A 25,984-nucleotide genomic window follows, 5' to 3' on the forward strand; every position below is an offset into this window, starting at 1 on the left:
GGCATCATTGTGCTCCTGGACCGCCTGTGGCGGTACTTGGCAGGTCGGACGCACCAATACATAACATCCCAGTGTTTCCCACACATTGACGAGACTATGGCGCATCGCCATAGTCAAATTTAGGCCGCCATAGTGTCAATGTTCGCCCAAATTATTTTATCAAGGCAAATTGACTTAACTAGCGGCTCTTATGATAGGCCTAAACAGGAGGGCAGCAGCGCTTATTATAAGGGGAAATCCTCGCAGCTGGTTTAGCTCATCAACGTTCTGCTTTCCCCCGTCGCCATGGCAAGGCGTCCCCGCGCCTACCCCCCTCAGCTGCGCAAGTTTGACAGTGCGTGCGCATATGTCAAAACCAAAACACCAAGGAAGGCTGAGGAATAGTCACCCACTTCCGAAGCGCTTGTTGAGGTAGTAGCAGGAGCAGATTTGGTTATCAACAGATAATTATTAATGTCAATATGATTATCGATATTAATACTTATATTTAATATATTATTATGATATAATCATAAATATACGGGGCACCACCCTTGAATCAGGGAAAAGATAACCGAAAACTGTACTCAGTCTCAATAAAGGGGTTTTATACTCACATGCCAATCATCGTGATCATTGGCATAGAAGTAGAAAACAATCGGAACAATTAAAAAGGTGTGAAATTCGAGCACTAGCCTTCACAACCTGCTGTTATCCAGTGACATATACACAACAAGCACAAGAGACTGCTAGTTAGAATAAGATTTATTAAAATCAGTAATAATGATCACAATCAATAACACTGCAATTAACAAAGCCTTATTACCTAACTACCTAAATGCACACAAAGCTAAGCTAAACAAAGGGAGAGACACACGTGGAGTGTGTGTGTGTGTGTGTGTGTGTGCGTGTGTGTGCGTATGTGTGGGGGAAGGAAAGGTGATGAGCGAGAGATGGCGGGGAGCCACCAGGTAGAGCTATTCCTCACAGCGTTCAGAGGCGGAACTGCTGACGTAGGATACGTGTGGGGGCAGTGTATGTGTGTGCACGTGCGTGTTTGAATACATTATACAGAAAGCAACGGAATCGGCGGTCCGTGATCAACACTTAAAACACGTTAACAAGAATTACAAGCATATCCTACACTATCGAACTTATCATTCTGCCCAGACAAAAAGCCTCTTACTTATGTCGATGTGCTTGAGTCCGTCCTATGCGGTGGCGGTGCTTCTTGACGCGCGGGCGTCGACGGGCTGTGGTTCGCGAGTCCTCATGCAGCAGTGGAGGATGTGACGAGTCGGTTAAATCCAAACGAGGGCGGGTCGTAGAAGTTATCCTCCTCGCGGATCGACTTAGTTGAAGAAAACAGTTGTGTTTCTTCCTTCTGCAGGCAAACAATAAAATAGCGCAGTGTGGCGATTTGGTCAGCTACTTCAGACAAGAGCGGGTCGTAGAAGTTATCCTTCTTGCTGGTAGCTTGGATGAAGAAACCATTTGTGTTCTTCCTTCTGTAGGCAAACAGGAGAGTCCCGCGGCTGTGGCGATCTTCTCAGGATCCAAAATAATAAAAAAAAGAAAAAGGCGAGTCGAGAAAAAGGGGGAAACAGTCTGTCTCTCGTCCAGCGAGTTTGGGGGAAAGACTGTGGCCTAAAACAAAGGAAAACGCTGCAGACGTTTAAAGTTCACCTCCTGTTGCAATGGCGAGTCGCGATGGAGAGAGGGCATTTACAGGTGGCGCCGGCTTTTTATGCCTCACGGCTGTCTCTCAGGGACCCCCTGGGTGCCCTGTGGTTGTTAGCCAATAAGGCACCAGTTGTGTCACACTTCACACCTCGGTGAGAGCTAGAACAAGATGGAGCAGGGCTCCAGAGTGCGACCATTTTGGTCGCATATGCGAAATTGTAGGTCGCACTGGTGCACCTAACGCTGCTCGGGTGAAAAAAAAAAATCGTAAGCGCAGCATCTCTTTGTGTTCTCCTGATGGCATCGTGGTCTAAACCAATAAGAGACAGAGCTCGGGCGGGTCCTTGCCTCTGATTGGCTGTGGTCCTTTTCACTGCTGTAAATTGTGTCAGTTCGAAAAATGCGAGCGAGCTGAGCAGGTACTCTTGCGCGCTTCGATTTTCTTTGAAAATGAAGAGAGGCAGAAAGCCTAGCCCGAGACTAAGGCCCCGTACACACGGGGACGAACTTTTTTTCTGCGTTTTGCCTTGGCGTCGTTTCAAGAAAATCTGCGTCCACATGAATCCACTGAAAACGACTCAGCGCGCTGTAGTACATATTCCAGGCCCTTATGCGGCGCTGTTTCTGCTACAAAAATGCAGAAGAAGAGACGGAGCGTGACCGGATGTTTGCCGTTGCTACGGCAACATGTGAGAGTTACGGCTAATCTCCGCCCGACCACCCGATCAATAAACACCCATAAGATGACAATTTGGCCCGTATAAATAAAACCAACAATAAGCACCAACAGCCGTCACCCTAAGGACCTTGACGAGGCGTTCTCACACGTTGGGATGGATTAATTAGACAAATAAATGCCTACATTCATGGAAAGTTAGCTAGCGGTTGTTTGTTAGCATCATAATAAAGTAGCTTTTTCCCCGGAATATCGCCGCCCTCTCTCGGCTCCGTTTTTTTTTTTTTCCATACAGCGGCCCTGATACGCCGACGTACAGACGAGCAGAATATCTGCTACGAGCACGGAGGCTGCCGTTGTTGTTCGCATCGAGACGTTGAAAAAGCGCAATATGTCCAAAAAGCATACTACATGCCGTGATAAGTGTGTTAATAAAGTGGCCCCTCATCCAGCTGCATTTCAGCGGCAGGCTGTATTAATCACGTCCGCTGAGGAATCTGAAATTATTATAAAATTCAACGTCGCATACAATATTGCAAAGGCGGAGTTGCCGTTCACCAAATTTAAGTCAGAAATTATTCTGATGAAAAAAAATGCCGACACACTAAAGAACAAGACAGCTGAGGTTGGAAACGCCACGTACACGTCATTCATGACTGACGGCGACACAGACGTCTCTACGAAGGAGTGCGTTATTGTCTACTGTCGCGTTTTGCATAAAGGGAGGCCGGTCAACATGTTAATTGAACATGTCGAGGTGGAGCATGGACACGCACAGTGTTTGAAGGCCCACATTACAGCATGAGACATCATGAATAGGAAATTGTATAGTAGCCTATTCCTAATATCCATCCATCCATCCATTGTCTACCGCTTATCCTGTATTCAGGGTCACAGGGCCTATTCCTAATATTATTATTAAAAATGAATAGCCTAAGTAAAAATATAAGTAGGCTAGGCTAAGATCACATAAACAGTTTTCCATTTGCAATCTACAGGCTAGTGACCTGTATGATCTTTTTATGCTGCCACAAAGCAAGCATTTGCTGCGTTTGGGCATCAGTGTGCAGATTGGCTGGAGAAAACGGGTGCTCTGGGTGCTGATGGTGCTGCAGTTAACCTAGGCCATAAGGGGGTGTCATGTAAAAGGAGAGCGATAAAAAGGTGACTTTTTGGCGTTAAAGGCGACGCGATGAAAAATGTGGGTGCACCTAAATTTTGTGCTGGTGCACCTAAAAAAAAAAGTTAGGCGCACCAGTGCAACCAATGCAAAAAGTTAGTCTGGAGCCCTGTGGAGGTTTTTGGGGGTTGTAGTTCTTTTATCTCCTTTGTCCCATTGTTCTGACCGCATGTGAAGGCTTTTGGCCCCCATGTAGGCCACTCTTTGTTCTCCTTTGGTGAGGTCCCAACACGCTATTTGGAAAATATTTATTGATAAGTAACTGTGATTTAGAAGAGAACATTTGCTAAGTATGTGTTTCACTGTATTTTAGTGTAAGCTTCTGGTAAAAAAGTTTGAGATTGTTTTTGCTGCTACTTAAATGTTTAACAAGCTAGCATAGTTAGACTCTCTTGTAGGCTGCCTGACTTCTATTTATTTCTGAGACCTATCTATCTGCCATATCCTTTGACAAGGGTGTTAATCTCGGCTAACTACACCAACTTGACAAGATTGAACAACTAGCCTAGCTAGCTCATTCTTGACGCATTGGCTATGGAACGCTTGTTTTGGAATGGCTGGTTAGCAGCTTGGCTATTAGCACTACTTCTTTGCATAACTTAGTTCGCGTTTTGCTTTGATCTCTCAGGCCATGAGCCTTTTGAAGTATTTCAAGAGAAAAAGCCCACAACAGAACGAAGATGTTTCTTCTGAGGTAGGTTTAGTTATTCTTGTTGAAAAATACATTTTGAGTTAAGGTGCACTGTTTAACGTTGTTACTTTGTAACAGAAGCGACAGCTTCTCGAGATAGGAGAGACAGCAGGGACAGGAGACAGAGCCACAGGGACGGCAACTAGTTGTTCCTACAGGGGCAGAAAAGGAGCCAGTTTACCCAGAGAGAGGTCAAGCAGGTGAGTACAGCAGGGAAAGAAAGGGGCAGTGGTCTTTAAGTTGTTTGTGTTCATGTGGGTAATTCGTTTTTTTTTGTAATTTCAAAAGCTGAGAAACACAGAAAGTCAGGATGGAATCCTGACTGGTTGAAACTTCCCCAGTTCAATTCATATTTTGGTTCTCAATATTCACCAAATCGATGCATTAAAATGAAATCTAGTCAAAATTTTCTCCTGGGGGGCATGCCCCTGGACCCCCTATATCGCTAGCCGGTCTCCTGGTCCTCCTCCAGACTGTGCTGGGAGACACAGCAAACCTTCTAAGGGAGCGCCCCGCCACCCTGCGGAGGAAGCTCATTTCGGCCGCTTGTATCCGGGATCTTATTCTTTCGGTCAGGACCCAAAGTTCATGACCATAGGTGAGGGTAGGAACGCAGATTGACCGGTAAATTGAGAGCTTCGCCTTTCGGCTCAGCTCTCTCTTCACCACGACGGACCGATACAACGACCGCATTACTGCAGCCGCTGCACCGATCCGCCTGTCAATCTCACGTTCCATCCTTCCCTCACTCGTGAACAAGACCCTAAGATACTTAAACTCCTCCACTTGAGGCAGGAACTCCCCCCCAACCTGGAGGGAGCAAGCCACCTTTTTCCGGTCGAGAACCATGGCCTCAGATTTGGAGGTGCTAATCCTCATCCCGGCTGCTTCACACTCGGCTGCAAACCGCCCCAGGGCATGCTGGAGGTCCTGGCTCGAAGGAACAAGACCACATCGTCCGCAAAAAGCAGGGATGAAATCCAGTGGCTCCCGAACCAGATCCCCTCCGGCCCACGGCTGCGCCTAGAAATCCAGTGTTGGTGGAGGGCTGCTTCCCCTTCCTGAGGCGCCGGATGGTTTGCCAGAATTTCCTCGAGGCCGACCGATAGTCCTCCTCCATGGCCTCCCCGAACTCTTCCCAGAGCCGAACCTTTGCTTCAGCGACCGCCCGCGCTGCAGCACGCTTGGCCTGCCGTTACCTGTCAGCTGCCTCGGGAGTCCCCCGAGCCAACCAGGTTCGGTAGGACTCCTTCTTCAGCTTGACAGCATCCCTTACTTCCGGTGTCCACCACCGGGTTCGGGGATTGCCACCACGACAGGCACCGGAGACCTTACGGCCACAGCTTCGAACAGCCGCGTCCAGTGGAAGCAGAGAACAAGGTCCATTCGGACTCAATGTCCCCAGCCTCCCTCGGGATCTGGTCAAAGCTCTCCCGGAGGTGGGAGTTGAAGACCTCCCTGACAGAGGGTTCCACCAGACCCTCACAACACGTTTAGGTCTGCCAAGTCTGTCCAGCTTCCTCCCCTGCCAGCGGATCAAACTCACCACCAGGTGGTGATCAGTTGACAGGTCAGCCCCTCTCTTCACCCAAGTGTCCAAGACAGGAGGTCAGATGACACAACCACGAAGTCGATCATTGACCTCCGGCCTAGGGTGTCCTGGTGCCACGTGCACTGATGGACACCCTTATGCTTGAACATGGTGTTCGTTATGGACAAACCGTGACTAGCACAGAAGTCCAATAACAGAACCCCACTCGGGTTCTGATCGGGGAGGCCGTTCCTCCCAATCACGCCCCTCCAGGTAACACTGTCATTGCCCACGTGAGCGTTGAAGTCCCCCAGTAAAACAATGGAGTCTCCGGTTGGAGCACTCTCAAGTACCCCTCCCAAGGACTCCAACAAGGCCGGGTACTCTGCACTGCCGTTTGGCCCATAGGCCGAAACAACAGTGAGAGACCTATCCCCGACCCGAAGGCGCAGGGAAACGACCCTCTCCAACACATGGCGGCCTCACTGGGGGGCTATAAGCAAGCCCACACCAGCTCGGCGCCTTTCACCGCCGGCAACTCCAGAGTAGAAGAGAGTCCAGCCTCTCTCAAGGAGTTGGGTTCCAGAGCCCAGACTGTGCGTGGAGGTGAGCCCGACTACCTGTAGCCGGTAGCGCTCTACCTCCCGCACTAGCTCAGGCTCTTTCCCCCCCAGTGAGGTGACATTCTATGTCCCCATGGCTAGAGTCACCGTCCGGGGATTGGGTCGCCGGGGCACCCACCCAGGACAGCCACCCAAATCACACCGCACCGGCCCCTTCTGAACCCTCCTGCGGGTGGTGGGCCTACAGGAGGGCGGGCCCACGTCGCTCCTTCGGGCTGCGCCCGGCCGGGTCCCGTGGGCACAGACCCGGCCACCAGACGCTCGCCTGCGAGCCCCAACCCCGGGCCTGGCTCCAGGGTGGGGCCCCGGTGACGCCAATCCGGGCGACGTAAACTTCCTTTTATGTTTTTTCTTCATAAGGGGTTTCGGAACCGCTCTTAGTCTGACCTATCACCTAGGACCTGTTTGCCTTGGGAGACCCTACCAGGGGCATTAAGCCCCGGACAACATAGCTCCTAGGATCATTCAGGTGCTCAAACCCCTCCACCACGGTAAGGTGTCGGTTCAAGGACTTTATATTAATTGAATAAAACTGAAAAAGGAGTTAGGACCAACCATAATTGTAGGCTATTTAAAGTCACAGTGAAAGTGAATATTTGAGCAGCGTACAGTTACATGAGGGATTTAAACACAATCTTGAATATTTGATTGGAGTGTTAAAGAGTGGGACAAGTTAGAATGTAAGGTGACTTGAGGTGTTTGTTTTTAAATGTCTCTCTGACCTATGGACACGGCGGTCTCCTGAGAGTCTCCAGTGATCATCTTGATGGCGACTCCAGAGCTGATGAGCATCCCCACAGCTTCTTTGACCCCTGACCTGGGGGGGTCAATGATGCCCACCAGACCCAGGAAGGTCAGGTTCCCCATCTCTGAGCCCGACGCAAACGCCAGAACTACAGGAAGAGATGCATGTTGACAGAGTGTGTGTGTTGATCAACAAGTTTCATTGTGTGTGTGTGTGTGTGTGTCTACCTCTGAGCCCAGCGGTCCCCATGTAGCTGATCTGCTGCTGGTACAGCTCCCTCTGCTGGAGGCTCAGTGACAGAGTACTTCCTCTGCTGTTGTAAGAGCTGCACAAGCCAATCACCTGCTCATACGCTCCCTTGAGGAAGTAGACTCCAGGTTTGTCCTGGGGGGGGGGGGGGGGGGGGGGGGGGGGGGGGGGCACAGTTAATGAGACCTTACATCAACACCAACCAGCTGGCAAATGCTGTGGATCACTGAAGACCTGCAGCGTTCGGTGGACACAGCGAACAGCCATCCACTTCTGCTCGGAGCTGAAGGGATGCTCCTCAAGACGGATGTACTCCTGCTGCAGGCTTTCCAGACCCATCTAGAACACACAGAACCACAGGATCAGAACCACAGCTGGACCAGAACCACAGCTGGACCAGAACCAAGCGTGAATGGTAGTGGGGAGAGAGACAAGTACATTTATGACATCCTGGTACCGAACACACAGAGAGAAGCGCCACTTACCTCCCTGTTGGTGGAAACTCTTTACTAGCAGCCTCCAGGTTCTTCTTCTATTATTGTTTTAACTGTTGCCGAACCATTTACAGCATTTTGTTCTCCATCGACTAAGCAGTGGTTCCTAAAATGTTTCTGCAGGGCCCCCCCTTTTGGAGCCACTTTGATTATGTCTGTTTTTCGCGCCATTACGGAGGAATAGTCTACACAATTCACATAAATTACCTATTTTGGGTTCAAAACGGCAAATTTTGTAGAAAGGCTGGTTACCTGTCTGTCTCCACATAGTTTGCAGGTATGTACATGTCAGCCCTGTGATAGACTGGTTACCTGCCTGTCTCTACATGTCAGCCCTGTGATAGACTGTTACCTGTCTGTCTCTACATGTCAGCCCTGTGATAGACTGGTTACCTGTCTGTCTCTACATGTCAGCCCTGTGATGGAGTGGTTACCCATCTGTCTCTACATGTCAGCCCTGTGATAGACTGGTGACCTGTCTGTCTCTACATGTCAGCCCTGTGATAGACTTGTGACCTGTCTTTCTCTACATGTCAGCCCTGTGATAGACTGGTGACCTGTCTGTCTGTACCAGTCTCGTTACCTGTCCAGGCCTTCGCCCAATGTCCGCGACTCTGAATACAGGATATGCAGTTGATGATTGATGGATGGATGGATGGATGGCAACTCATGGGAATTTTACCTTCATGGCGAGGGCAATGAGCGCTCCCTCCGTCGGTCTACCCAACACATTGTGATTCCTGATGACCGAGTCATTACACACACAGCCAACCTAAAATCACACACACACACACACATCATTTAATACCTCTTCCTTCTTTAGTACAAATGTACATCTGGTGCTACAGTTCTATGAATCCTGGATGACCGCCAGAGGCAGTGCTTAACACTGGATATCTTCTATCTTGTGCATGTGCAGGTTAAGTATTTCACATGTGACCTTGGGGTGACGCTGTCTCAGGAATAACTTCCGGTGTAATCCGGGAGACCATTCCCACAGACTCTTCTCGCAGTTCATAAGATTCCGAGTGACTAAGAACTCTGGCGTTCACTCATAGAACCATAGTTACATTCGTAACTTTCGTTCTTTTTCCATTCTCACTAATCACCAGAGGCCTAACACTGGATGGCTAATAAAAACAGAGTCCCGGCAAATTGAGGACCAAACTTTTCCATGCAGGCAAGCACCGCCTATAGATATTAACTATTACAGTGTAGGTGGTGGTGGCCCGAGTGCGCCTGAAGAAAGCACTAGCAGGCGCCGGTTCCGACTGCCCTACATCCAGCTGCAGGCAAGCCAGTGCTGCATGAATGATTGACCCCATGGAGCCCTCCTCCGTCCCATCCAATGAGCTCTGACCAGAGGAACGGGAGCCAGGCGCTGAGGCCAGGGAGGAGGGCCCCTCCTCCGCATACTCCCTAAAGAGAATGTCTGAAGCTGCCACTGTGACAATATCTGCCTCCGGAACAAACTCAGCCATGGATTAATTGGGTGCCGCTGCGCTCCCCGTACCAGCACCAGAAAGGAGGGCTAGGAGGAGAGACTTCACTGTGCGAGGCATGTAGCTGCAATTCATGCACGGGTACTCCAAGAGGCACTCCCTCAGATGTTCGATGCCAAGACAAGCAGGGCAGAGGTCGTGGCTGTCCTTGGGCTGCAGAGGAGCCATACAGACATTGCAGCCATACGAGTGCATCCTAGTGGCGCTGCCAGAGAAACTCTGAAACTGCTAGCGAACTCAAGTCAATCTGCTCTCTCTCTCTCTCTCTTTTTTTTAAGAGCACTCCTTTAATTGGTTTTAACTATCTTCCAGGATAGAGTCTATGCAGCGATAGGGGAGTGAACACGCTCTCTTCACTAGCACAGTAGCTGCCGATGTGTGCCAACACCGAGCATGCGCTCTTATAAGCGATCCACTCTTGTCTGGTGCCACCATGAGAGGGGAGTGAGAACACTCTCTTCACATACACTGCATTTTCTGTCTTATTGTGTGAGCGCTCTTACTGGTCGATGTGAATAGGTGCGTCGGCCCGTCCGCACATCTTCCGAACGACGAGTGCCCTATGGACAGCTCGTCGCAGAGATGATCCCAAGGCTACCAGCAATGACCTCTGTGTATCTATCTATAATTCTATAAAATGTTTTTCTCTGCTACCACAAAGCGCTAGCTAATCTGCGTAAGCAAGAAGATGAAAAAAGAATGATCTCCGGAAGTTAAACCTGAACCGGTATCATCCCGAGGTCACACGTGACTTTGTTGATATTAATACTCGACCGGCGCATGCGCAAGATAATCCAGTGTTAGGCACTTGCCTCTGGCGGTCAGTAAGGATGAAATAGAACACAAACTTTGATGTGGTGGGTCTCTGGATTTAAATAAATTCAAATGATTTGTTTAAAGAGGAAGATGAAGAGTGTTAACTGACCTCTATGATCCTGCTTATTGACGAGCAGGAGAAGCCGTGGACGATCTCTCCGTCCAGTAAAACTTCTCCTGTTCCGTTGTAGCCGACGCCCGTCACCTGCAAGACAACACCACTGGGTAAACATATGCTTTCTAAAATCAATTATTAAATAATACCACTGCATATCTATGGAGCTAGAACAGTCTCATAATTCAAGATTCAAGAGATTCAAGATTCAAGATGGTTTTATTGTCATATGCGCAACAATTACAGAGCAGTCGCTGGCAATGAAATTCTTATGTCTTGGGCTCCTCCAACAGTACAGTAATAAAATAAAAAGAATAAAAAGAATATATATATAAATATAAATAAATAAATAAAAGAATTATAATAATAATAAAAGTCTAAATACAAAAACCTAAATACAAAACTAAATAAATGTAAATGTGGAATGTAAAAAGTCGAATGTAGAATGTAAAGTCGAATGTAGAATGTAATTCACAAATGCACACAGAAATTCACAAATGCACAAAAAAGATTTACAAATGTATTTGGGGATTTGTATATACATGTGACTCAAAACACAAATACATTTTCAATGCACACACAAATATGTTTCATTTCATATGTAAGTAAAAAATATTCACATATAAAAAACAAGATTCATAAACATATTTCCAATGCACACACAAATCTAAAAAAAAATCACAAATACATGAATGTTAAAGTATTTGCAATCTTCATCAAATACGCATTTGGGGCTTGTTACATTCATATATGAACTGTTGGACCTGTATTTACAAAGTGCTTTTAATTTGTAAACCTCCCTGCATTTGTGTGTGAAACTTTTGAGACTCCCCTGACGTGACTCTGATCCACAAATGCGTTTTTTCTAAGAGGAGGTTGTCTGTAGCCAATCAGATGTCTCCCTCCTTTACAGCCAATCACGTGAGTGTCTCCCCCAAAAGTCTAAAACACAACTCCGCCCGCACCGGTTCATCTTCCCCAGAATGAGGGAATAAATTACTTCCATAAAATGCTTCTTTATAAAAGAAAAATAGATATTTATATAACTGTACACCTAATCTATACAGCATAAAGACAGGGAGCACAGGAAGAAGGGAAATTATCTCCAGAAATAAGGTCGATTCTGGCTCTAGCACCCATATCCCTCCAACGCAACGCACTCACGTGATTGGCTGTAAAGGAGGGAGACATCTGATTGGCTACAGACAACCTCCTCTTAGAAAAAACGCATTTGTGGATCGGAGTCACGTCAGGGGAGTCTCAAAAGTTTCACACACAAATGCAGGGAGGTTTACAAATTAAAAGCACTTTGTAAATACAGGTCCAACAGTTTATATATGAATGTAACAAGCCCCAAATGCGTATTTGATGAAGATTGCAAATACTTTAACATTCATGTATTTGTGATTTTTTTTTAGATTTGTGTGTGCATTGGAAATATGTTTATGAATCTTGTTTTTTATATGTGAATATTTTTTACTTACATATGAAATGAAACATATTTGTGTGTGCATTGAAAATGTATTTGTGTTTTGAGTCACATGTATATACAAATCCCCAAATACATTTGTAAATCTTTTTTGTGCATTTGTGAATTTCTGTGTGCATTTGTGAATTTCTGTGTGCATTTGTGAATTATGAGACTGTTCTAGCTCCATACATATCAGGTGCTTCACTGTATATTTTAATTGGCAAGTACTTTGTGACAAATAACTTAACAATTCATACAGCTCCATTGCTTCAATTTGTGTCATAAGTGAAAACATATACAGTGAGTGCTCCATTGCTACACTTTTTCAAATAACTGAAAAATATACAGTGCTCCATTGCCAACACTTTATGTCAAATAACTGAAAAAATATATCCAGTGAGTGCTCCATTGCTACACTCTAAGTGACTGCTCCACAGCCTACTTGTAGCAAAGTTTAATTTTATTGGGGAATTCAGCCAGCCCTCTTCTCTGCGGGGAAAACAATCCTTCCTGTGTATGAGCATTGAGTGTGCACGGAGAGGAGGGGCTGTTCACAGACAAGCCCGGAATCAATTTGTGGCGCTCAGTGTTGGTTCTGTGGCTCTGCGCCACACATTGGTCTATGTATGGGAAACACTGAAATGTATTGATTTAAAGAACTACTTTCTTTCCCATCTGTGTCTTGTGTGTAGACGACGAAGACTTAAAAGATGAAGAATCGAATGCAGAACGTTAGAAAACAACAGTCTCATGGCAGTTTGTGAACAGATACTCACCAATTTTTCATTATCCTTAATTTGTTTTAGATTTAAATGTTAGCTTTCTACAACAAAACCAACCTTTATTATAGGCAACAAAACCAACATTAGCCTTCGGCTGTGAAACCAATGGTAGGTTTATGCATCAAAACCAACATTAGCTTTAGACAACAAAACCAACTTTAATTTTAGGCAACAGAACCGTTAGCTTTAAATGACAAAACCAACGTTTATTTTAGACCAAAAAAACTCAATGTTAGCTTTCAACTGCAAAACCAATGTTAGGTTTGGACAACAAATCCTCTTAGTTAGTTAATGAAAACACTCAACAACACTTTGGGACTTGCAGTGTCTAACAAGGTCTGGTGGTTAAAGACCTGTGTTGGTGGACCCATCCACTTCCCCTCCCAGTAGTCTCTCTCAGTATTTAACACTACGTCAGAAATAAACACATTATGTGTTTAATTTATGTGTCCATCATGAAAAAGGATCCTAATTAACTTTACATTGGTGTTGTTTTAGTGCTGAGAGACGCAAAGAAAATTGACAATTCATGTCAATTACTGTGTTACGTAACTGGCTCCACCCATTTTCCAAGATGGCAGCAAGTCTTTGTCTCTGTCAGGTGTCTGTTTGTTTTAATGTTTTTATTGGATTTTAGTATTTTTTAACGTTTTTCACCGAAGGTTTTTTTTTTTTTTTTTTTGTACTGATGAATGGCCAACTCTTGAAGGTTTGTGGATTGTTCATGTTTGTCTGCTTTGGAAGGCTGCTCTGCCTTGTATGCTCTGGCCTGCTCCCTCTGCTTGTGGACTGGTTTGCTAGCCGTGGCCTGTTCTGAGCTTCTTGGAACTGTGAGGTGTGATTGACTTGCTACCTGGAGCTGCTGTGGTGGGACTTGATATTGGCCCTAAATTATAGCATTCAGCAGTTTCTCATACACTGCTTTGGGGCCTAGGACCCCCTTCATCCATCCTGCTCCTGAGGCCTGATCCATCCACCCTGCTCTGCAGCCTGAGGCCTATTCCATCCACCCTGCTCTGCAGCCTGAGGCCTATTCCATCCACCCTGCTCTGCAGCCTGAGGCCTGTTTTATCCACCCTGCTCTGCAGCCTGAGGCCTACTCCATCCACCCTGCTCTGCAGCCTGAGGCCTATTCCATCCACCCTGCTCTCCAGCCTGAGGCCTATTCCATCCACCCTGCTCTGCAGCCTGAGGCCTGTTTTATCCACCCTTCTCTGCAGCCTAAGCCTACTTCATCCACCCTGCTCTGCAGCCTGAGGCCTATTCCATCCACCCTGCTCTGCAGCCTGAGGCCTACTCCATCCACCCTGCTCTGCAGCCTGAGGCCTATTCCATCCACCCTGCTCTGCAGCCTGAGGCCTGTTTTATCCACCCTGCTCTGCAGCCTGAGGCCTACTCCATCCACCCTGCTCTGCAGCCTGAGGCCTACTCCATCCACCCTGCTCTGCAGCCTGAGGCCTATTCCATCCACCCTGCTCTGCAGCCTGAGGCCTATTCCATCCACCCTGTTCTGCTGCCTGAGGCCTGTTTTATCCACCCTTCTCTGCAGCCTAAGCCTACTTCATCCACCCTGCTCTGCAGCCTGAGGCCTATTCCATCCACCCTGATCTGCAGTCATCAATCCAACCCAAGCCTCTAGCTAAGCCTACAGTTTAACTTTCTTCTTCTACAATGTCGCTAATCATTGTATTAGGCTTTATTTCCTTGGTTGGACCAGCTGGTTGGTGGCCCCACATGTGTGGCATTCCTCCTCCTATAACAACATCTCAGGAGGATATATTAGATTGGGTAGGCCACAGTTCTAGCTTTGAAAATGTGACTTTCCCCCACAATGACTGTTGCAGAGCTACTCTTACAACTTCACAGCTATAGCTGTGTCCTTGAACATATCCAAGTGGCTGCTTAAATCTGATATGTCTCTGCAGTTTTGCTGTCTCCTTGTTTTGAGTGAGCATTTACCGCTCTACTGCTAACACTTACCCCTCCAGCCAAGTGTCTGATGTAAAAGGTTGTAGCATCAGGCTTAAACGTTTAGTTATACTATTGCTATCGCTTTCAGGGAATGTTGAGACTAATCCAGGCCCTGATAAACCGGCAGATTGTTACACCCCTGCAGACTTTAAATCTAGAACTGGTCTTGGATTAATTAATATAAATGTAAGGAGTATACTAAACAAAATGGACTTGTTAAAGGTCTGGATAAACTCAACAAATGCTGATGTTATTGTCTTATCTGAAACCTGGCTCACCAAATCTGTGCTTGGTAAGGATATTTCTATTAATGGCTACAATGTTTACCGTGCTGATCATCCAAGAAAAGGGGGCGGAGTTGCGATGTATATCAGGAGCAATTTTGATGTTAATTTGGTGCTTAAAGAGTCAGTATCTAAAGAGTTTGAGTTGCTTGCTCTTGAAATAGAATTAACAAAGAATCACCATATCATGTTGGTAGGATGTTATAGACCACCATCTGCTCCTAAAAATGCATTGTCTTCCCTTAAGTTTTTATCACAGCTGAAATATAACAAATTACTTTTGGTGGGAGATTTAAACTGGGACTGGCTCATGCCTGTCTCAGACGACCTGAAAGCACAATGTGATTCTCTTAACCTCACACAATTAATTAATTCCCCTACCAGACCCAATCCCAAAATTTCCCAAAAAGCAACACTCATTGACTTAGCTTTAACCAACATGCCTTCCAAATATGTGACAACGGGTGTTTTTCCAAATGATCTGAGTGATCACTGTGTGATAGCGGTCGTGAGAGACACAAGGCTTCCTAAAAGTAAGCCACGCTTTGTAGAGAAGCGCAATATGAAAATGTTTGTTGAACAAGATTTCTTGCATGATCTTTATCATTTTGACTGGGAAAGGATTGCCCTTTTTGATGATGTTGAATTGGCTTGGAGTTACTTTCATGAAAGTTTCAGTCATATCATTAAGAAACATGCCCCCCTGCGCACATTCAGAATTAAAGGTCGTGATAATCCATGGTTTACAACTAAACTAGCAGAAGTTCTGCATGAGTGAAATTCTGCATGGGCCAGGGCATGTAAATCAGGCTTGGAAACTGACTGGCTTTATTTTAGACAATTAAGAAATAAATTTACCTCTCTTCTCCGAAATACAAAAGGCTGAGTTTTATCATGGTGCTCTAAGGTTTATTACAAACTGTGGAGCTCTAACTCATCATTGTGTCTTATATAGTAATGTAAATTGGCCATCCTTATATGTGCGCCGTATCAGCCATTGGTATTTGCTGATTTACAAGGCTATTCTTAAGATGATTCCATATTATTTATCATCCCTTTTAATTTTGAATAGTAGGACCTATAGTCTCCGCTCTCAGGACTTCAGGACTATCATTTTACTGTTCCTAAGGTCAGAATAGAAATGGGGAAGAAAGCTTTTAGATTTTCTGCTCCGAGTACATGGAACAATTTGCAGTCGGAGCTCAAACTCCAAAGTCTGGTATCTCTCAGTGTATATAAGTCCATGATAAATTCCCTTACATCCAGGCTTCAGGAGTGTAAATGTTTTATTTGATTGCAAATGTTTGACCAATCTTGTAAATTCTCTTAACTCATTTTGAAAAATCAATTGTTATTTGTATTCTAATTGTTTGTTTCTTTTTTGTCTATGATTAATGTGACGATGTGTTTGTACTTTACGTGCTGCCATTCTTGGCCAGGTCTCTCTTGAAAAAGAGATCTTGGATCTCAATGGGACAAACCTGGTTAAATAAAGGTTATAATAATAATAATAAATGTCCATGAACATGAATCCAACAGATTCGAATTTTGTTACCATTTCACGACCTGCTGTGAGACTGGGCGGGAAAGCAAATAAAATGTCATGAGCAGTCCAACTCTCAACTATTGCACAAACGAATAGACTTTAAATCCTCAAAGACAAATGTTATCCCTCTGGTCGGTCTATGAATCATCTATCTAACGGGACATTTACCAATGTTTCTTTGGCATTTTGCATCAATGTTGTGACAGTTAAACTCAGGCAACAGTAGCAGCTGCTGATTCTTACTGAGCACATGTTTGGTTGGACTCCAGATAAATACATGAGAAGGTTGTATTCTGTATGAAAGATGGCATATTTATGTTAATCTTTTTGACATTGACACTAATTGATGGTTGACAAACAGAATGTTAATGGTGTAACATTAGTATGGGCCCACAATGTCACAATAATGCATCCCTAGTTCATTCTTCCATTTATAAAATTATGTTCAAATTGTGTTAGTGTGAAGTCATGATGATGATGGTGAAGATGATGAAGAAGAAGGGCCCCTGACCTCAGCGTGGAGTCCATCAGACGTGAACAGCTGAGTGACGGTCATCTCGTTCTTGGTCAGAGTTCCCGTCTTGTCTGAACAGATCACATTACAGCAGCCTGACAGGAAGTGACATCATTAGACAGTCAGGAATGTACGTAAAGTAGTGGGTGCTGTTCAAGAATGCTGCAGAAGACGATGCTGCACTGTGATAAGCCATTGTGTACGAGGGGTGGGACTTGGGTCGATTAAAGGAGGTCAAGGAAATTAATATAATATCCATTTATTTAAACTCAGATTTTTACCTCCACAGATGTAATGAAAACCATTTGTTTTCAGCAATGAATTTGCAAAAATAAAATAAAAAATCTTCTGAATAATCCATAGAGAATCAGAAATTTTGGCTTTTTGGCTGTTAAAATGAAGCGCGAGTGTGACGGTGAGTATGAGGTCAGCAATAATGTTACAACGTGAATGCAGCAGGTCAGTTTGTGTTCCGGTAATTTGTCCGTGAATAAATGGCTACAACTAGACATTCTTTGTAATTATTGTGTGCACTGAAGACCAAGGCAAATTCCTTATATGTGAAAACGTATTGGCAATGAACTCCTTTCTTATTCTGACAATCTCGGTTCCTGTGTCTTGTTGTCAGACAGCTCATAGAAGTCAAGGGGGTTAGCAACAACTCTGGCTGCTCCAGCTTCAGCACACTTAAGGAGAGTGCGTGTGACGGCGTTACAGCTGTGAATGTAGCAGTTAAGGCCTTTGAACTCTGAGTCTGTCTTTTTGCTCCAAAATTGTTGCACATAAAAAAAAAAAATTTCAACCTCACGTTGTGTCAATCACGTTTGCACACAGCCTACGAAACCTTTGTCCGTCAAAAAACTGATGAATATACGCCTTCTATCATTTACCTTTCTGAGAGAGAGATTAATTCACAGCTATCCTGGGATTAATCCGATTAACATTTTTAATCTATAGACCGTCGTTAAAAACGAATGTGTTCTTAACTGATGAATTCATTAATAAACATACCCAGAGTTTCTACGATGGGAAGCTTCTTGATGATGGCTCTTTTCTTCACCATGCGCATCACACCGAGCGCCAGCGTCACCGTCACTACGATGGGTAAACCCTCTGGGATGGCAGCCACTGCCAGACTGGAGGAAAGGTCATCACTGATCAATAATCCATCATCGGGTACAGCAGCTGTTGGCAGGACCATGCCAGTCTAATTCTGACAGTTCTCCTGGCTTCATTACTCCTGAACACTTTCCCCTCTCTTCCTTTTCTCCCCTCAGCTTCATCCACTAGACTGCCAGGAAGCTGAACTCCCCCCCACCCCCCCAAAATAAAAACACCCTGTGGACATTGTTACACCACCATACAGGATCTATGCTGCTATTCTAACTTTGCATTTTACATCTACTGCATTCTTTTTTTGCACTACAAAAAGCACTCTTTTTTATCATTTTTTTCTAATATTAGTAATATGTTGTGCACTTTATTGTTTATTGTTTACCCCAGTGTGTTGTGTTTTTTTCTGTTGTGCCTGTGCACTTTATCTCACCGTGGGACGGGGAAAACGTTGTTTCAGTTTCTTTTCTCTTTTGTGTACATGGAAGAAATTGACAAATAAAAAGTTGAAGTTGAAGTGTGCATCAGTGTATCAGTGTTTACTTTATTAGAGCTCTGCTCCCTGTTTTTATCTCCATACATTGACATTCATGTTGAAACAGTGTCTCAAAACACTTGAGACCATTAAGTCTAGTGGTTTAGGTAACTCAAACTTGTGAAAATCACTGCGTTGTTTATTTTATATAAAATGACTGTATTACTATAATAAAAGCCTTTCAAATTGGGACTGGCTCTCAGGTGAGCCAATCGTTGAACACCCATGTGAAGAGTTCACTTGATGGACCCAGGACCCACTTGCCCACCACCAAAGTAGACTCAAGTTTCACTTGAGGAATGGGCAGGTCCAGGAGTCACATGACCCGCTCAGTGTTAAGGACCAAGAGGTTACAGGGCTCCAGAGCGCAAATGCAACCAAAAATCAGTTAAGGTCAACTAAATATTTCCCTAACATCTAGCTGGTCTGTGTATGTGTGTTGTGTATTGTTTTCCCCTCACAAGAATACAGAGTGGAAGAAACGACGGTCTGACACTGAACACATCTGTCGATCGTTTTTTCGTACAGAAAGTTGCTGTGCCTGTAACACCTGTCTCCCCTCATTCCGTAAGATACCGGTCCCGTCTCATCCGACTACATGATGTGTTGGTGTACCTAAATGAAAAAGTTAAGCGCACCGCGTAACTGATCAAAGTTAGCCTGGAGCCCTAGTTTAAGTAACTGAACTATCCAGCATTCAGTTGGAACTGAAGAAGGCTTTTGGATACAAGGCGAAAAGTCTACAAAAACCTAAAGTAAGTCCAGAGTCCTATGATCAAGCTTTCAATGTGGCCAGAATCAGCTTCCTGTCTTTATCAATAAGCGAAGCTAACCACATCCTGAATACAAATAATCTGAGCATCTCAAGCTCTACTTCTTTACCTTGATGACAAACATTGTATTGACTTATCGATTTTAATGATGTCACAATGCCAAATAGGGACTTTGAAATGATACCCTGCTTAAATATCTTGATACCGTTACTGAAACGACACCACGGTGAAAAAGCGTCAGGAAAAGTAATAGATGTCAGAACATGGAATTCAATTAGAGGCAGTGTAGAGAAACAAATCTCTGATAGCCGAGGCACACCTTAATTAAAATGTCTTTATTTCAAAAATGACATGTCCTAAATGGACAACTTTAAAATGCCCACGCGTAGCGGCATGGGGCCTTCTTCAGGGCATAGTGAAGCAGATAGGAAACTGATCTTAAAAAGGCAAAGAGAAGCAGACACACAGGTGCTGACAATCAGTGCTGAAGGTCTGCAGGTAATTACTAGGACACGCCTCTCACACGGTTCTCAGCACTCAAGCTGTTGGTCACAATAATAATCAGAAACACAGGCAACAGATAGCATGCATATGCATACACATATACATATACAGTACATAAACATTTACATATAAAGAGTGAGTAATCACAGTAAAACTATAACCAGTGTTGCAAAATCACAGAAAAGGTCTATAATCTATCTCCTCATTTAGTCCTGGATAGTCCTTTGCTTTAAAGCTCCAAATCCAAAAGGTTTCACGTTGCAATAACTGTTTTAAAATGTCACCTCCACGTATTGATTTTTTAATAATTTCAATACCCTGAATTCTCAAAGATGACGGGTCACTATGGTGTGTTTCTTTATAATGTTTGGCCATAGGGTAATCTTCGTTGTTGACTCGGATTGCGTATTTGTGTTCATAAAACCGTTCTTTTAGTTTTCTTTTAGTCCTGCCCACATAGAAACACCCACATGGGCATTGTAGGCGGTAGACCACATATTCAGAGTTGCAGTTAATTAAACCATTATTTTTGAATTCTCTCTGTGTTCTCAGATCACAAAATGTCTTGCTTTGAATGACACCCTCACAATAATTGCAAGAACCACACCTATAAGTCCCCCACAACCCTTTTTCTAGCCATGTTTTTTGTTTAGGACCTGGAAGGTAACTTCTTACAAGTTTGTTTCTTATTGATGGTGCCTTCTTGAACACAGTCATAGGTAGCTCAGGAAAAACATCTTTCAGAATAGGATCACTATGAATTAACCCCCAATTGGACTTGATTATTTGTTTCATTTCAGAGGAACTACTGCTATATTGGGTAACAAAGACAGGTCTGGAGTTGTTTTTAGCCATGTCTTTCCTCCTCTTTTTCTTCTTTAGTAGGTCAGAGCGAGTTATAGAGAGTGCTTTTATTATTGCATTTTCTATTATCATTGTTGAGTAGCCCCTAGCCCTGAACCTTAATTTCATGTCTTGAGCCTGCATTTCAAAATCTGAGTCATTGTTGCAGATGCGTCTAAGATGCTGAAATTGTCCAAAGGGAATGTTGTCTTTTGGACTCCTTGGATGGAAGCTGTCAGCCCTCAACAAAGTGTTTCTATCTGTGTTCAAAAGATTATTCCCATCTATGGAAATCGTCAAATCCAAGAAATAAATAGATGTTTTTGAATGTTCAATTGACAGTTTTATATTTGGATTAGTTGTATTGATGTACTCATGAAACTGCAAGAGTTCTTCCTCATTCCCAGACCAAACAAAGAGGATGTCATCGATAAAGCGCCCCCAAAATACTATCTTGTCACAGAATTTGTTACTAGATCGATTGTATATTGCTCTTCCCAGTGACCTAAAAATAAATTGGCATAATTAGGAGCAAAACATGAACCCATCGCTGTGCCCTTGAGCTGTCTAAAGAAATTGTCTTGGAAGAGGAACACATTATTATGTAAAGTCCATTCTGTGAGAGAAAGTAAAAAATGGTTGGGTGGTGACGTATCAGACCTATGTGACAAATAATGTTGTAGGGCTAATAGGCCTTCCTGGTGGTCAATATTGGTATATAAGGAGGCTACATCTAAAGCAAATTCATTGTCTGAGATCTAGTTTTGGTCTCTACCAAAGGATAAAATGTCCCTTAGTTCATTTTTCAATTTTACAATTGGATTTCTCTGCAATTGTTCATAATAGATATTATTTCCCAGTTGTCTTTGAGCTTCAATAACATATGAACTTGTATCCATTACTACCACTGCACCCCCTTTGTCAGCAGGCTTTATTATTATCTGCTCATTTCCGAGAATTCAGTGCATCTCTTTCGCATTTTGAGAGATTGTTATTGACTCTGTTCTGTCTTTTGTCAAACATGTTGTCTGTGTCATGAGAAACCTTTTTGGTAAAAGCAGTCAAGGTGGGATTAGAGCTCATAGGCATAAAGTTAAGACTTAGGCTTAAAATGTCTCTTGGCATCATGAGTGGAATCAGAGTTCAATTCAGGTGTGCTATTCAAAAGTTTATTCGGCTGATGATACCATGCCTTCAAATGAAGGTTTCTATAGAACCTAAAGAGGTCCACCTTAGTTTTAAATGCATTTGCTTCACTTCTAGGGGAAAAAGTCAATGCCCATGTGGGTGTTACTATGTGGGCAGGACTAAAAGAAAACTAAAAGAACAGTTTTATGAACACAAATACGCAATCCGAGTCAACAACGAAGATTACCCTATGGCCAAACATTATAAAGAAACACACCATAGTGACCCGTCATCTTTGAGAATTCAGGGTATTGAAACTATTAAAAAATCAATACGTGGAGGTGACATTTTAAAACAGTTGCAACGTGAAACCTTTTGGATTTGGAGCTTTAAAGCAATGGACTATCCAGGACTAAATGAGGAGATAGATTATAGACCTATATGTGTATGCATATGCATGCTATCTGTTGCCTGTGTTTCTGATTATTATTGTGACCAACAGCTTGAGTGCTGAGAACCGTGTGAGAGGCTCGTCCTAGTAATTACCTGCAGACCTTCAGCACTGATTGTCAGCACCTGTGTGTCTGCTTCTCTTTGCCTTTTTAAGATCAGTTTCCTATCTGCTTCACTATGCCCTGAAGAAGGCCCCATGCCGCTACGCGTGGGCATTTTAAAGTTGTCCATTTAGGACATGTCATTTTTGAAATAAAGACATTTTAATTAAGGAGTGCCTCGGCTATCAGAGATTTCTTTCTCTACACTGCCTCTAAGACATTCTACCTTGGACCGAAGAGCACCCAAATCAAACTCAAAAGGAATTGAGCACGCCATTCATCTTGAATCTGAATGGAATTAAATTAATTAAAATACATTTCCTATTCATTAAAAATGGACATGTATGCAGTAAGCTGATGTCTCTCTACTTGAGTTTGTGTGATAGTTAATTGATAGTGATCGATAGATAACTTCATATTTACAATAAGATATCACATTAAACAGCATGTGATAAGACTTTTTCTGTAAAACAGCGTTACATTGTGAAACACTAGTTGACTTTGTTCTGTCTTTCAGTGCATCAAAAGAGTTCACACCTCAAAGAAACCGTCTGCATCTGAAATGTCCGCCATGACAGAGGTCACATAGGACTAATTTGTCAGTTATTTGCACTGAACATTTATCTGTACATATTTTGTCGTTCGCCTCATTTTGCAGAGCCATTTTATTCTTGTACAGCTACCCTGTGCGCTCCTTTTAAAGTTTTTTATTTATTTAATTGAATTAGTTATAATGTGATGTGAACAGCAGCCTTCAGCTACCTGACACCAATGGTGAACATGTCCAGGATCCTCTTCCCCTGCAGCCAGCCCATCAGCATGATGACCCCTGAGACCCAGAAAACACAGACGTTGATGTTGGACATCATGTGGAAACGCTGACGTTAGTGAAGACCTACAAACCTATGATGCCGAAGGAGTAGAGAGACAGCTGCTTCCCCAGCAGGTCCATGCTCTTCTGTAACGGCGTCTTAGGTGCCTGAACAAACAGGAAACTAATTTGTTTACTTAAACACTCAATATCACATTTATAGAGGAACAGCTCTGCCCCTTCCCGTGTCCTCCATGGGACCTTCTTTCAGAATAAATGTGTACAGTACTCGACAGAGAAAGACAGATACTGTTTTGATCCCGTTTTATTTGTACCATAAATTACGCATACAATGTTTGTTCATTTAAAAGATTTCACACACAGTCAACAGCATCACGTAACTGCTGGAGTCTCAGACTGTAAATCTGTACTAGTAAAGACTTTCCACCAACATGGAGATAAGTGGCTTCTCTCTGTGTGTAAGTACCAGGTTTTAACGTTACTCACACTAACAACAGGTCTCTCTGTGTGTTGGGTACCAGGATGTAACATTACTCACACTAACAACAGGTCGGTCTGTGTGTAAGTACCAGGATGCAACGTTACTCACACTAACAACAGGTCTCTCTGTGTGTAAGTACCAGGATGTAACGTTACTCACACTAACAACAGGTCTCTCTGTGTGTTGGGTACCAGAATGTAACGTTACTCACACTAACAACAGATCTGTCTGTGTGTTGGGTACCAGGATGTAACGTTACTCACACTAACAACAGGTCTCTCTGTGTGTAAGTACCAGGATGTAACGTTACTCACACTAACAACAGGTCTCTCTGTGTGTTGGGTACCAGAATGTAACGTTACTCACACTAACAACAGATCTGTCTGTGTGTTGGGTACCAGGATGTAACGTTACTCACACTAACAACAGGTCTCTCTGTGTGTAAGTACCAGGATGTAACGTTACTCAAACTAACATCAGGTCTCTCTGTGTGTAAGTACCAGGATGTAACGTTACTCACACTAACAACAGGTCTCTGTGTGTAAGTACCAGGATGTAACGTTACTCACACTAACAACAGGTCTCTCTGTGTGTAAGTACCAGGATGTAACGTTACTCACACTAACAACAGGTCTCTGTGTGTGTTCAGTACCAGGATGTAACATTACTATAACAAAAGGTCTCTCTGTGTGTTGGGTAATATTATATTCATATTATTTCATTTCCTAGGTTGGAAATGAGATTAAAAACAGGAATGATAAATTAAGTTATTACCTGTTTGAGTTATGGAGAATGGGTTGGATTTATTTCAGTACTTTTTGGAAATGTAATCTTTTTATGTTGATTATGAATGTTGTTCATAAGAATTCATTTTTGACAGTTTGCTGTATTTACATTTCATTTATTTGTTATTTTAGTTTCAGTTTTTAAAAATATTTGTGACATAATCGAAATAGATAAATACAAATGTAATAAAAATATTATCACTGTTCACTCACATTTATGAACACAATTCCAATTACTATATGTCTGCATGAAAGTAATTGTTAAATATGCAAATAGGCATATGGTTTGTTTTCATGAACAGCTGAGTTGTTGCTCTCCCAAGGAATGTATTGGGTTTGAATTGTGGGTCAGCGTAATCTCCTTGCCTAAGGAAGGTCTGGTGTGTCCTGGATCTACCATAAGGGCAATCTGGGCACATGCTCTGGGGCCCCTGAGCAAGTAACGACCCTCCGCGATGGGAGAGAAAAAAAAAACAAGCATTTCCAATCAGATAACTAGAAAAGTGGTCACTGATGAGCAAGCTGCAATGCACTGTATAGATTGGCTAATGTTCAAGGTAGGCGGGCAAGAGAGGTGACACCAAATTGATTCAAGGTCAGTTTTTCTCAAGCAAAGTCCATGTTAAAAACAGTGGGATTCATTTTTACCTGACAGTTTAGATGTGTGAATGTGCGTGTGACTGTAAATAAAGGTAAACAACTGTATAAGAAAAGCACAAAGGCAGAACATGCGACATATGCAACATACCTCTTCTGCCTGCATCATCTTGAACACCTCCCCAAACTCTGAGTTCTCTCCAGTCCCAATGACAATGCCCTGAACAAACACAAACATCTCTATGATCTCTGATATGATATGGATGTCATGGGACCTGCTGTCTGTCAGAGTAGGATCATCTGATCTGTACATCTTTCACCAAGTCACAGTTAAGATGTAGTGCAACCTCATTGGATGTCAGAAACAGGTACCTTGGCTCTGCCGCAGCGTACCAGTGTCCCCATGAAGGCGACGTTGCTGCGGGAGGCGATGTCTCCGTTTGTGGATGCTGGCTGGTGGCAGGTGGACTTGGAGCAGGGAGTGGTCTCCCCCGTCAGACTGGACTCATCCACAGACAAGTCTGTGGCCTGAGAGCGTGGAGGACAGAGACATGGACATGTCTTTATATTTGCAGAATTAAGTCTCAAATCTGTGTGGCACTTCGTATACAAGACATTTATATCAATAATATGTCAGAAAGGTCTGATGACTGATGCAGGAACAGGGAGAAAGACTGAAGCTTTATTGGCTGATAACACAGACTGTAGATAAGAAGTGGACGTTGTCATGGCGATGTCACCCTGGATTCTGATGTGAAGCCGCTAACAAAGTCAAATTCAAGGTCAACATAATTCAAGGTCAATCCCCTGCTTTCTGGTCTGTTGGACTCCAAATGGACCATAATGTACAAAAAATGAACATAATGCTGGATTGAAGGAGACTTGAAATTAGAGATTGAGACCATAAACTCATGTTTACAATGTTTACCGAGATAATAAATCTACTTCCCTAAAGTCGCTACTTCTCTAGAGTCACTACTTCGCTAC

General features: G+C 43.7%; 1 protein-coding gene across 1 annotated transcript in view; it reads right to left on the minus strand.

Moving 5' to 3' along the window:
• atp2c1 (ATPase secretory pathway Ca2+ transporting 1) overlaps positions 1–25,984 on the minus strand; it is an 85,193-nt gene that overhangs the window by 16,218 nt on the left and 42,991 nt on the right. The window contains exons 8-18 of the mRNA XM_084027208.1: positions 25,370–25,525; positions 25,149–25,217; positions 23,206–23,281; positions 23,065–23,131; positions 17,864–17,988; positions 16,850–16,947; positions 10,279–10,374; positions 8,534–8,623; positions 7,592–7,696; positions 7,336–7,492; positions 7,086–7,256 (exon numbers count right to left, since the gene is read on the minus strand). Of these exons, the coding sequence (XP_083883334.1) occupies positions 7,086–7,256; positions 7,336–7,492; positions 7,592–7,696; positions 8,534–8,623; positions 10,279–10,374; positions 16,850–16,947; positions 17,864–17,988; positions 23,065–23,131; positions 23,206–23,281; positions 25,149–25,217; positions 25,370–25,525 (1,210 nt within the window). The remainder of the gene's footprint in view (positions 1–7,085; positions 7,257–7,335; positions 7,493–7,591; positions 7,697–8,533; positions 8,624–10,278; positions 10,375–16,849; positions 16,948–17,863; positions 17,989–23,064; positions 23,132–23,205; positions 23,282–25,148; positions 25,218–25,369; positions 25,526–25,984) is intronic.

The sequence above is a fragment of the Eutrigla gurnardus genome, assembly GCF_963514095.1.
Source record: "Eutrigla gurnardus genome assembly, chromosome: 14".
NCBI lineage: Eukaryota > Metazoa > Chordata > Actinopteri > Perciformes > Triglidae > Eutrigla > Eutrigla gurnardus.